This window comes from Camelus ferus, chromosome 1 (genome assembly GCF_009834535.1).
Source record: "Camelus ferus isolate YT-003-E chromosome 1, BCGSAC_Cfer_1.0, whole genome shotgun sequence".
Taxonomy (NCBI): domain Eukaryota; kingdom Metazoa; phylum Chordata; class Mammalia; order Artiodactyla; family Camelidae; genus Camelus; species Camelus ferus.
The window spans coordinates 88,846,223-88,859,830 of record NC_045696.1 but is presented as its reverse complement, the minus strand read 5'-3'; the positions used below and the strand labels follow the sequence as shown (position 1 = coordinate 88,859,830).

General features: G+C 38.1%; 1 protein-coding gene across 1 annotated transcript; it reads left to right on the top strand.

The window, feature by feature from the left end:
- The first annotated feature begins 12,483 nt into the window (after positions 1–12,483).
- On the top strand, positions 12,484–13,103 carry ARL14 (ADP ribosylation factor like GTPase 14). The gene has a single exon (XM_006194881.2). The coding sequence runs from the start codon at positions 12,484–12,486 to the stop codon at positions 13,054–13,056; it is 573 nt and encodes a 190-aa protein (XP_006194943.1). The 3' UTR covers positions 13,057–13,103.
- Positions 13,104–13,608: the final 505 nt, after the last annotated feature.

Here is a 13,608-nt window from a genome sequence, read left to right as displayed (position 1 = left end):
ATATGGTAACATGTCATCAGCATATAATGACACTTTTACCTCTTCTTTTCCAATTTGGATCCCTTTTATTTCTTTCTCTTGCCTGACTGCTGTGGCTAGGACTTCCAGGACTATGTTGAATAGGAGTGGTGATAGTGGGCATCCTTGTGTTGTCCCAGATTTTAGTGGGAAGCTTTTGAGTTTTTCACCGTTGAGTACTATGCTGGCTGTAGGTTTGTCATATATAGCTTTTATTATGTTGAGATATGTTCCCTCTATACCCACTTTGGCGAGAGTTTTTATCATAAATGGGTGTTGAATTTTATCAAATGTTTTTTTCTGCATCGATTGAGATGATCATGTGGTTTTTGTCCTTTCTCTTGTTGATGTGATGTATTACACTGATTGATTTGCGTATGTTGAACCAGCCTTGTGTCCCTGGGATGAACCCCACTTGGTCATGATGTATAATCTTTTTTATGTGTTGTTGGATTCTATTTGCTAAAATTTTGGTGAGGATTTTGGCGTCTATGTTCATCAGTGATATTGGCCTATAATTCTCTTTTTTTGTAGTGTCTTTGCCTGGTTTTGGTATCAGGGTGATGGTGGCTTCATAGAATGAGTTTGGGAGTATTCCCTCCTTTTCAATCGTCTGGAAGAGTTTGAGAAGGACTGGTAGGAGTTCTTCTTTGTATGTTTGGTAGAATTCCCCGGTGAAGCCGTCCGGTCCTGGACTTTTATTTGTAGGGAGGTTTTTAATTGCTATTTCTATTTCCTTTCTAGTGATCGGATTGTTCAAGTGTTCAGATTCTTCTTGATTCAGTTTTGGTGGACAGTATGTTTCCAGAAACTTGTCCATCTCCTCTAGGTTATCCAGTTTGGTTCCATATAGTTTTTCATAATATTCTCGTATGATATTCTGTATTTCTATTTTGTTTGTTGTAATTTCTCCATTTTCCTTTCTTATTTTGCTAATTTGTGCTCTCTCTTTTTTCTTCTTTGTGAGTTTGGCCAGAGGTTTGTCGATTTTATTTACCTTTTCAAAAAACCAGCTTTCGGTTTGGTTGATTTTTTCTATGGTCTTGTTAATCTCTATTGTATTTAATTCCTCTCTGATCTTTATTATTTCCTTCCTTCTGCTGCTTTTTGGGGCTTTTTGTTCTTCTTTTTCTAATTCATTCAGGTGGTGGGTTAAATTGTTTATTTGAGATTGTTCTTCTTTTTTGAGGAAGGCCTGTATCGCTATAAACTTCCCTCTTAGCACTGCCTTTGCTGTGTCCCATAGGTTTTGAGTGGTTGTGCTTTCATTATCATTTGTCTCAAGGTATTTTTTAATTTCAGCTTTGATTTCCTCATTGATCCATTGTTTTTTCAATAACATATTGTTTAATCTCCATGCTTTCCTTTTTTTCTCCTTTGTTTCTCTGTTGTTGATTTCCAATTTCATAGCATTGTGGTCAGTAAAGATGCTTGAGATAATTTCTATCTTCTTAAGATTGTTGAGGTTTCTTTTGTGCCCAAGTACATGATCGATCCTGGAAAATGTTCCATGTGCACTTGAAAAGAATGTATATCCTATTTTTGGGGGGTGTAATGCTCTGAAAATATCCACCAAATCTAGTTTTTCTATTGTAGTATTTAATTTCTCTGTTGCCTTGTTTATTTTCTGTCTGGAAGATCTGTCTAGTGATGTTAATGCAGTGTTAAAATCTCCAACTATGATTGTATTCCCATCAATATCCCCCTTTATCTCTGTTAGTAATTCTTGTATGTACTTTGGTGCTCCTATATTGGGTGCATATATATTAACGAGTGTAATACCCTCATCTTGTATCACTCCTTTAATCATTATAAAATGTCCTTCTTTATCTTTCTTTATGGCCTTTGTTTTAAAGTCTATTTTGTCTGAAATCAGTACTGCAACACCTGCTTTTTTGGCTTTTCCATTTGCATGGAATATCCTTTTCCATCCTTTCACTCTCAATCTATATGTGTCCTTCTCCCTAAAGTGGGTCTCTTGTATGCAGCATATTGAAGGTTCTTGCTTTATTATCCAGTCTGCCACTCTGTGTCTTTTGACTGGAGCACTTAGTCCATTAACATTTACAGTAATTAATGATAGGTGTGTGTTTATTGCCATTTTGAACTTATCTTTGCAGTTGAATTGGTATATCCTCTTTGTTCCTTTCTTCTTCCTTTTGTGGTTTGGTAATTTTCCTTTGTATTATCATGGATTTTATTTAATTTTTGTGACTCCTTTGTAAATTTTTGGCTTGTGGTTACCCTTTTTTGTAAATCTATCAACCCATTACTATAACTGTTTTTATTAAACTGATAGTAACATGATCTCAAACCCATCCTACTGTTAAAAAAATTTTAAAAGAAAGAAAAAAATATTCTATATTTCCCTGCCTCCCTCTCCCACTCTCAGTGATTTGTATGTCTTCTTTTATAATTTCATGTTTACTTTATTTGTAATTCATGAGTTATCACCTTTCCAGTTGTGTGTTTCTCATTTCTGTAGCATCCTGCTGCTTTTCTATTTAGAATAGCCCTTTCAATATTTCTTTTAGCATGGGTTTAGTGTTGCTAAACTCCTGCAGCTTTTTTTTGTCTGTGAAACTCTTTATTTCTCCTTCTATCCTCAAGGATAGCCTTGCTGGATAAAGGATCCTAGGCTGCATCTTTTTTTCATTCAGGGCTTTGAATATATCTTGCCACTCCCTTCTGGCCTGTAGTGTTTGTGTAGCGAAATCAGCTGAGAGCCTTATGGGGGTTCCCTTGTAACTTACTCTTTGCTTTTCTCTTGCTGCCTTTAGAATCATTTCTTTATCCTTGACTCTGGCCATCTTGATTATGATATGTCTTGGTGTGGATCTATTTGGGTTCTTCCTGTTTGGGACCCTCTGAGCTTCCTGTACTTGGATATCTGATTCCTTCTTTAAGTTTGGGAAGTTTTCAGTCATGATTTCTTCAAAAACCTTTTCAATCCCCTTTGATCTTTCTTCTCCTTCTGGGACCCCTATTATGCGAAGATTGGGATGCTTTATATTATCCCATAGGTCCCTTATGCTATTTTCATTATTTTTTATTTGCTTCTCTTGTAGTTCTTCTGAATGGGTGCTTTCAATTGCCCTGTCTTCTAGATCACTAATTCGTTCCTCTGCATTATCTAGTCGGCTTTGCACAGCTATTAGATCATTCCTCATCTCTGTCAATGAGTTTACCCATTCTACTTGGCTCTTCTTTATAGCTTCAATTTCATTTTTGATATATTTTATATCTCTAAACACTATCTCTTTTAATTCCTTCAGCAATTCGATCACTCCTTTTTTGAAATCTTGATCTAGTAGGCTATCGATGTCTATTTCGTTGACTTTCTTTCAGGGGATTTCTCTTGTTCTTTTAATTGGGAAAGGTTTTTCTGCTTCTTCATCTTGCTCATACCTCTTTGGCACTGTGGTTTATGGAGTATCAGTTGTTTATTTTGGTCCTTAAGGATTTTATCTATCTGATGCCTATTTAGGAATAGAACTTAGGAAAAAAAGAAAAAAGAGAGAGAGAGAGAGAGAAAGAATTTTAAAAGAAGGGAGAAAGAGGGTTTGAAAACAGTGTATAATGAATAATAGAAGAGTGAGTTGAAGCAGAGTATTAATCGGGTTGAGACGTCCTTTTAAAACCTTTACAAAAAAAAGGGGGGGGGAGATGAATAGATGTATTTGAAACCTGTGTCTAATCAATAGCAGGACATCAAAACCCAAGAGAAATAGAAATGAATTAAGAAGTAAAAATTGAGAGAGTTATAGAAAATAGAACAGGTAAAAACAGATTTAAAAAAAAGGGGGGGGGGTTGTCAGTGTTCTCCTGGAGTCTGTGTGCTTTTACTGTGAAGTCTTTCTGTCTTCGTCCTGTTTTGGAAGCTCAGCTTGCTGTTTTCAGAGGCCCTCCGTTGGCGCCCTCTTCTGTGCACTCCCAGGCGCAGATCGCGCCTCCTCCTAACACTGGGTCAGGCGCAGCTCTCCTCTGCTGTGGGCGGGCGGGTCACTGCCCCTCCGGATGCCGCGGTCAGATGTTGCAGACTGGCCGGGTAGGAGGGCGGGTCGTGCCCCCTCCCAGCACCTCGGTCAGGGGCTGTGTTCCTGCCCGAAAGGCGGGGGGGGGCCACTCTCCTTCTACCTGCGCCGCTGGTAGTTCCGCTGGTAGTTCCGCTCTCTGTGCGGCTGCGCGCTCCACCCTGGTCGGCGCTCCGCAGGTGGGCTCAGGGAAGACCGAGGGACAGCCTTGTCCCCGCTCTGAGCCAAAACCCAGCTCCTTGTTTGTCTTTGTGGAGCAAGTTCTCTGAGGGACCAGGATGGAAGGATCCTATCTGCCCCGGGTTGCAGGCCAGTCTCAGTCTGGCCTTTGGGGCTGCTAAGCCCTTCGGTGCAGGATGCAGGTTTCGCCCCCGCCCCCGCCCCCGCCCCCGCCTTGGTGCTAAGCGCGGAGGATATGGCGCCGCCTCTCTTCCCCTGAAAAGTTTCCGTGGGTTTTCAGAGATGGGGGTGTGCACCCTTCCCCCGAGAGCACATCAACCTTGCTGTTTTATGGAGGGCCCAGGTTGTTCTGCCCTGTGCACCCACAGCCACGGCGCGCAGCCCCTTGCGTTCCCCCGGGGCTGCCTCCATGCAGCCACTTCTGTCCTCCGCCCGGCTTATGCAGCCTCGCCCTGCCAGCCGCTGCCTGCCCGCGTCTCAGGCTGGGTGTCGGGGGGACGCTCTGTGCCCATTTAACTTAGTTCTGTCAGTCAAGGGCTGCTCTGTACAGATCCGAGCCTCGGAGGCTCCCCCTCCGTCCCGCTGGCCTCTCAGTTGGAGAGAGGAGACCCAGCGAGCGAGCGCCAGTCCTCCTTTGCTGCTCCCTCCCCGCGGGACCCATCCTGCGTCCCGCGTTGCTTTGCCTTTTGTTCTTTCTTTTTTCCTTTTCTCCTACCAGATTTTTGGCGTCTTTATCTTTTGAGGAGTGCGATGTTCTGTCGGAGTTCCACAGGTGCTCTGGTTGGCTGAGTGGGTCTGTAGATGTGGGTCTTGGTGTATTTGTGGGAGAGGGTGACCTGCGAGCGTCCTTCTACTCTGCCATCTTCTCCGTCTCTCTCCCTTTTATTTCTGTTTACTCAAAATTTCCCTTTGGAATTTCTTATCAAAAACTGTCATCTGGTTATTTTAGTACCTGGATAATTATTTACACAAGTATTTAGCATGGTCTTATATTGTCATTTTTTATGGATGTGAGAACTGAATTATATTTAGTAATTTCTTTTTATAGTCATCATTTTTACTTTCATGCTTATCATAAGAAGGAATTTTTTAAAGATAAGCAAGAAAAGAAAAGAATAAAGGAATAATAAAGTTTGTTGTTTATATGAGTTCCAGCTTTCACTCATATAACTGTTTACTGACATACTTCCAACAAATTTAATTAGAATATATTAAAAATGGCAGATGAACTTTTCCATTATGACCATATTAAGGAACACTTTATTTTAAAATGAAACGTTTAAACTCAAATCTCAACTTACATCTTGATGCCTTTAAACCATGTCACAAATTTGGGCAGAATTTTTTTTTAACTTATTTTACAGTTAATTGCTGCAAACAACCAGGAAAATGTTGACATGATTTCCCTCCACAACTTTTCTGGCTTGGAGCTAGAAAGGGGACTATAAGGGTTGAGTGGGAAGGGAACTTGATTGCTCTTAAGAAATGATCTACTTCTGTCTCAGGTTATACAAAATTATAACATAAACAAAATCCAGTTTGTCAGTGAGAAACTTGTTTTCCTAGGCTGAAGTAAGAAACTTGTGTACCTAGGCTGTAATATATAATAATAGTTCAATACTTTTAAAAATTACTAGTAAGTGTTCCTGGTCAATAATCCAGCATTTCACTGACGTGACCTAACCTAACCAGATAGAAAAGAAAAAGAGGGAAAGAAGTGAGTTGAAAAAGGAAAGGAAAAAGGAGAGGAGGAGAGGTAGGAGGGTGAAAAGAGAGAAATAAGACGAACTTAACTCTAACTACCCAGCCCCATGCCTGCCCATTCTCCTTGAAGGCAGCATGAAGTCATAACAACTATATCAAGTAGGTGTTATTGTCCCATCATGTCCTCTTACAACTTTGATTTCTTAGTTTATGCTCTAGAGAGACTAGAAAGGAGAGTGACAGTGGACATATTTAAGTAGCTATGCAGACCTAGCACTCTGATCTTTCATCCTGAAACTAGCTCTAGTGTCCTCGCATGAAGCCAGCAAGTCTCACAGGACTTATATTAGGGTGACCAGAGAGTCTAGTTTTTTCCAGGAAAGTCCTGTTCACACTTGTTTTCTGGCATACTTATTACTGGAATCCCCTCCACATTTAAAACTGTCCAAGTGTGGACAATAAGTGATGTGGGCACCCCATGCAGGAACCATGCTTGCTGGACCCCCTCTCCTCAGACTCTGTTGCCCTCACGCTTCTCAACTCCATGGAACTGCTTCCAGTCCCTGGACACTACGTGCTATTTCATTCTTCTTTTTGGTGACTTCTGTGCTTCCTTAAAGTTCTATTACCTTATTTGTAACAATATTCATGTCATGTTAGTGTCTGTCTCCTTCATTAGACTACTAGTTCCTTGAAAATGGAGACTTTTTTTTACATTTTTTATTGATTTATAATCATTTTACAATGTTGTGTCAAATTCCAGTGTAGAGCACAATTTTTGTTATACATGAACATATATATATTCATTGTCACATTTTTTTCTCTGTGAGCTATCATAAGATCTTGTATATATTTCCCTGTGCTATACAGTATAATCTTGCTTATCTATTGGAGACTATTTTGATTGCATCCATATCACCACTGTCTTGCATTAAATCCAGATATACTATGTGCTCAACACAAGCTTGATGAATAGTGCCAAAATTTTGTATGTACAAAAAGAAAGTAGACAAAAGTGAAATTCATAATCACATTAGATTTTTTTTAATGTTTCAGGTGATTAAAATTTTTAATATTTAAAAACATTATTTTAAAAAATTTAATTTGTTTTTTAGAGGAGGAGGTAGTTAGGGTTACTTATTTATTTATTTTTAGAGGAGGTACTGGGGATTGAACCCAGGACCTTGTGTATGCTAAACATGCACTCTACCACTTGAGCTATACTCTCCCCCCCATACTGTTTTTATAATAAAATATTTTTAAATGTGTGCAGAGTATTTTAAAATGCTTTTAAAAGTGGTTCAACCCTCAGTTACTTCTTAAAGTATAGATTAATTAGTCACAGATTTATTGTGAGTTAGAAATGAGCAGCAATAAAGAATAATTTTTAAAAGGATGCAGACCTATGCAAAACTATCACTGGGATCATTGACGTGATAAGGGAACCAGTTAGGTTCATGGTGGTCAGGTTACACAGCCCAGTTTTTTGGGCTCCCTTTGCTCCTGGCTGGGCAGACACTTCAGAGGATACTGAGAGCTTCACATGCAGCTGGGGCCAAAAATATCTGAGTCATTTGTCCTTATATAAATGCCCTTCTTCACCAAGGCAAAGGAGTGACTGCCCCTACCAGGTTGCAGATGTAGCCGTCAGATCATACCTCTGTTCATTTTAATTGTACTGTATTGCCCCATTGTTCATTTTAATCTTATTTGGGAGGGGGGCATAACAATGTTGGGGTGCTGGGGAAGGGGTTCAGCACACAGTGCTTTATTCTGCCAAGGGAATACAGTACTCTGGTGGTAATCACCAACTTGTTCCTTGTCTGGAAAAGGTTGAGTTGTGGGCATTTTTTTCCTTCCACTTTTATTGAGATATAATTCACATGCAGCACTGTATAAGTTTAAGAGTTACAGCATAATGATTTGACATCATGAAATGATTATCATGATAAGGAAGAATTGCAGGTATTTTTCAATGTTAGCTAATATACAAAACTTGTGAGAGGAGAGGAAGAAAATTCATATCAATCATGTGCTAGGTTCTGTGATATGTTTTCACATTTATTATATGTAGTATAATAAATTATCAGAACATCCCTGTTTTTATCACCATTCAGCACTTAGTAAGTGCCAGAGGCTAGATTTGAATCCAGACCCAGTGGTCCATCCATGTGAGAGAAAAGCTCTCTATCTTTGATGATATGAATAAAAGTGCTACTTCTGTCCTGGAGAAGTTTCATGGGTTGGAATATCATTTTTCACAGCATCAAAGAATCTCAACTAGGATAATGAACACCTGTTTTTCTCATTACATGTTCAGGAACAGAGTATATTTCTGACAACTGAGTGTAGAAATGCTTGAGGTCTGAAATTTTTACTTGCAACCAAAATGGAAAATTAAAAATTAAGCCTGGTTTCACTGGTAGTTACACAGGTGTTTTCAATTTGTAACTCATTGAGCTGTACATTTATGATTTTTTCATTTTTCTATATGTATATTAAACTTCCATTTTCTAAAAGTTATTTTTAAAAAGACCAATAAAAAAGTTATTGTAGGAAAAGCAAGGATGTCCCAAGTCTGCATAACCTAAGCAAGTCACACAACCACATCCTGATTCTTTATCTGTAAAAAATAAAGATAATGAAATAAATTGCCACTTTCCCTCAAGAGATAAGTTTCTATATCTTCCCTTGGTCAGTACATGGTTGAGTTTCTAAGTTAGGGCTTTGTGCTGCTCACCTACATGGTAAGAAGTTTAAAAAAAGAAAGTTTCTTTCATCCTTGTATTTTAAAACAAATTTCCTGTGACACCACAGAGCCTGCCAGCAACTCTCTCATAATCCTGCCTTTATTTGCATAATCTCAGAATGATTTACAGAAAACAAACACCTTGCCCTTTCCTCAGGTTTGGCTGGGACAAATGAATCTATAAATGCTCTAAGACAACAGGAAAGGATGTTGAAACATTTGTAGAATTTTTCATGAAAATTAACTTTGAGAAAGAAATTACTCTCTTTCATAGAAGAGTCATAATTTCATTTGGATATAATACTCATCCAGAATTTAAACCCTCACCTGGTTAGCTATCCTGAAAACAAGGTACGATTGCTCAAATGAGAAACAGAGTGAAGGTATATATGTGTGATTATCCTCATTATAGGCAAAACAAATTAAAGTACTATCCCAGTACTGACAGTGGATCTTATAAAGAATATATCATCAAATTTAATATGAAATAGTGTTAAACCTTTTCTTTTAAAATTTAATTTACTGAGACTATGGAGGTGGAGAAGAGCTCACACAGTAGTGCAGAGTGCCTAAATTCATCTTGGGAAGTACAGTCTTACCACATGTGTAAGCTGAATTATTTCTCTACATTACTGCAGCCTGCAGCTGAATTTGATTAGCTTATTACAATTATGTATTTTTTTCTACATGCTATTTTGAAAATTTTTAAACCTACAGGAGAGTTCAAAAATAGTACAATGAACACCCAATACCCTTCACCTAAATCTACCAATTGTTGACTTTTGCCATTTTTCTGCTGTATGTGTGTGTGTGTGTGTGTGTGTGTGTGTGTGTGTGTTTGCTGAACCAGTTGAAATTAGCTTGCTGGTATCACCCCTAAGTACTTTAGCATGTATCTCTTTAGAACAAGGACATCCTCTTACATAATCACAATACCATCATTGCACTCAAGAAATTTAACATTGATAAGTAACACCATCTAATATATAGTTCATAGTGAAATGTTCCCAATGTTAATAATAATTTTTTGGTGAAGGAATCTAAAGACCACACAATGCATTTAGGGGTCATGTATCTTAAGTGTATCTTAATTTATTTTTTTTAAGTATATCTTAATTTAGATCATTCTTGTGCTCCTTTTTTCTTTCTTCTTTCAAGACATGGACATATTTTGAAAAGTCTGGGTCTGTTGTCTTGTAACACGTCCTACAGTCTAGATTTGTCTGATGGTTTTTTCATGATAGCTGAACAGGTTGTGGGAAAAAAAATTCATGTGCATACTTGCATTCCTGTTGTTTTTCCATATATATCCTATGTGTTCCCATTTCTGAAACCCTGCTCACACAGACCATCTCTTTAATAAATATCCTTCCCCTACCACATCTCTACAAGGCCTGGTTTGATGTTTAACCTTCTCTAGGGTGATTTCCTTGATGCCCTCCATCCTGAAATAATCTTTGACTCCCAGAATATGTTAGCTATTCTCTTCTTATAGCATTTACATTTAAAAAAATTTTTATTTTGGGGGTTTGGTTTTTTTGGGCAGGGGAGGTAATTAGGTTTTTATTTATTTGATGGAGGTACTGGGGACTGAATCCAGGACCCTGTGCATGCTAAGCATGTGCTTTACCACTGAGCTATAACCTACGCCCAGCATTTACATTTTTTAAAACTTTGTATTATTATTTTTGTTTGTTCATTTATCTTTTACCTTTTCCCCAATGAAAGCCACCTAAGGGCAGGTCTAACTTATCTTTGTGTTCTCCCTGGAATCTAGCACATGGTGGTTCACACAGTAGGTAATCTCTCTCTTTATATATATATATAAAAGATATATATATTATATATTTGTTGAATAAATGGATAAAGAAATGAATGAAAATGTTATCTCTTATTTCTGAGACGAAACAAGATGAGTTGGTTAAGAATTTAATGTTTTTAAAGGTTTACCTAATTTCTTCATAACTGTACTTCCTACATCCAGAATAGTCTACTTAATTTTAAAAAAAATAATAAAATAAACATGTATATTACATGCCTTAGTATAGCTCTTTTAAAATTCAAGTTGCTAAACATTTTGGGGAAGGCTTTCAGTCTGGAGAGTTTATTCTTTAGCTTTGGAAAATAGCATTATATTGTTTCTTTGATAATTTCCTCTTTACATATTTTCCATTCTCTCTAGAATAAAGTTCTACAAGTCAGATGTTGAAACTTCTGGGCTGATTTTCTACATCTCATCTTTTCTTTCATACTTTCTACCTTCTACTTTTGAAAGGTTTTCTTCCAACCTATTATTGATCTTTTTAAATTTTGGAAACTGTATTTTTAATTTTCAAGAGTTACGTTTTTATTTTTTGAGTGGCCTTTTAAATAGCATTCATTTCTCATTTTGTGGATGCAATATATTCAGCTCTCTGGAAATATTAATTAGACCTTGCTGAAAATTTTCTTCTGTTCCCTGCATTACCTCTGTTAAAACTTTCTTAAAGCCTTCTTATTTTTACCTTGGTCCTTCTCTCATCATATTGAAGGCATGTTATGTATAAAGTGTGAAAACCTCTGTGCACTGAGAGATCCATGTACATGAGCAAGGTTTACCAACTGCCAGGTTGGTGACAGGTTAATTAAATGCTAAGTTAGGCATTATGATGTGGAAACTCCCAACTGTTAAAACATGGTCTTTTCTCTGACATCATACAAATTTTTTAGATAGAAGGGTTTTGGGTTTTTTTTGGGGGGGGCTTGGGGAATAACATCTCATTCTGAATGGTCACCCAGCAGAGGTGTGTGTGTGTTTTCTGCTCCTTATTCAGACTTAGAGCAATTCTCTGTTTTCAGTCATTCCTCTTGCTTCTTCCCTTGGTATCCTGGGCATCAGCACTCTAAGCCTCTGCTTTATTCTGCTGCATCAGTTCCCAATTCATCTTCCACCTATATTCCACCTTCCAGAACTCTGTTGATGGACTCTCCTGCTCTTGTTATGGATTCATATTTTCTTTTTATTCCTTTACCACCATTTTGGTGGAGTCTTGAGAAGGAGAAGAGATAAATGCATGTATTCAATCTGCCACCTTTAATCAGACTGCTTAATTTTAAAAGTGTTTGTTACAAACTTCCCCCCTGTAAATTCAGTCTTGTGAAGAGTGTAAATTTTCTACCTAGAAGATTAAGGAAGTGATTCTCTATATGATTACAGGAGTAAGGTTCAGATAACTTTGGATGGTTTAAAGTTACCTACTGAATAATCTGGAAAAGGAGAAGTAATAAAGATACTGTTCAGGGAAGTATGAGATGAACTATGTCTTCACCATTTCAGAAGTCTGGTTTTTTATTTAAAACTGGGATAAGATAAATGGTCAAATAACTAGAGAAGGTCTACAAACCACCTGTAAAGTTTTTACTCTGCTACCAAACCATGCTCCCATGCATGTCTGAACCTTTGATTACCCTCGATTTCCAATGTCTGGAAGAGAACCGGCTGCAGTGTCACGCAGGCAGGCCCCTCCCAAGTCCCACTCACTCACAAAGAATTTCCCCTTTGAGCTTCTACGACACTGGCTGGTTACTCACACCACAGATTCCTCAGGATTGGCTGGGACTGGAAATAAAACACTGTTTGCCCATAATCAAGATGATAAGCTACAACATAAATGCACACAAGTTCCTATTCGTACAATATAATATGAAGCATTTGCTCTCTTCTTTCCTCCTAATTCTTTCATGTAAGATCTGAGAGGAAACATTGTCTCTGGCCAAGAGAGGGTTTTTTTCCCTAAAGGGGGAAAAAAAAAGCCTGAAATGGGTTTGTTGAAGTCTAAAAACCTCAAGCAAGCCCAAATTCTTCTTCTGGGACTTGACTCTGCTGGGAAGTCTACACTCCTTTATAAATTAAAGCTTGCTAAGGATATTGTGACCTTCCCAACAATAGGTTTCAACGTGGAGATGATCGAGCTGGAAAGGGGTCTCTTGCTCACGGTCTGGGACATTGGAGGACAGGAAAAAATGAGAACTGTGTGGGGTGATTTCTGTGAGAACACCGACGGGCTGGTGTATGTTGTGGATAGTACGGACAATCAGCGGCTGGAAGACTCCAGGAGAGAATTTGAGCACATTTTGAAAAACGAGCACATTCAAAATGTGCCTGTTGTCCTGTTAGCCAACAAACAAGATGTGCCTGGAGCTCTGACGGCAGAGGACATCACCAGAATGTTCAAAGTGAAAAAACTCTGCAGTGACCGGAACTGGTATGTGCAACCCTGCTGCGCCGTCACCGGAGACGGGCTGGTGGAGGGGTTCCAGAAGCTAACTGGGTTTGTGAAAAGCCGCATGAAATCAAGAGGAGACACTTTAGCATTCTTCAAGCAGAACTGAGGTCCAAGTGCGGAAAGAGACACTGATGAAGTTGAAAGGGTAATTTTTTTCCAGACCAAGTGAGAAAAGCAAGTTGCTGAGTTGGTAAAATTTTAGGAAAATTCAATTAAACAACTCAGAATAATATCTAGAAAATATTATTTTGGTCCAGGCACTTTAGAAAACTATGTGGTAATGATAATTGAGAAGGAAATTTTTATAATTTTGTACATGTTGGATGATTCAGGATAATCATATTTGGGACCAAATAAATTCTTGCTGTATTATTTTTTAATGACTACTAGAACAAAGTTTAAGTAACCTGCTAATAGAGTCAGAATTCTTTCAGATTGTTCCAGTTGTTACAGGTATTGAATTTCCACCATCCTCCTATGAGATAGCTGGGTGGTATAAAAAAATGAACTTTAAATTATGGAGAGGAAAACGTTGGATGTTAACATTTTGTAAACCCCTATCTCCTAAATAAAGTTTTTTTTTTTTTTTCTTTCTCCATTCCTGCCAGTTTTTTGAAATCTATTGCTGGGAACTTCCTACAATGAGTCAAACGATGAA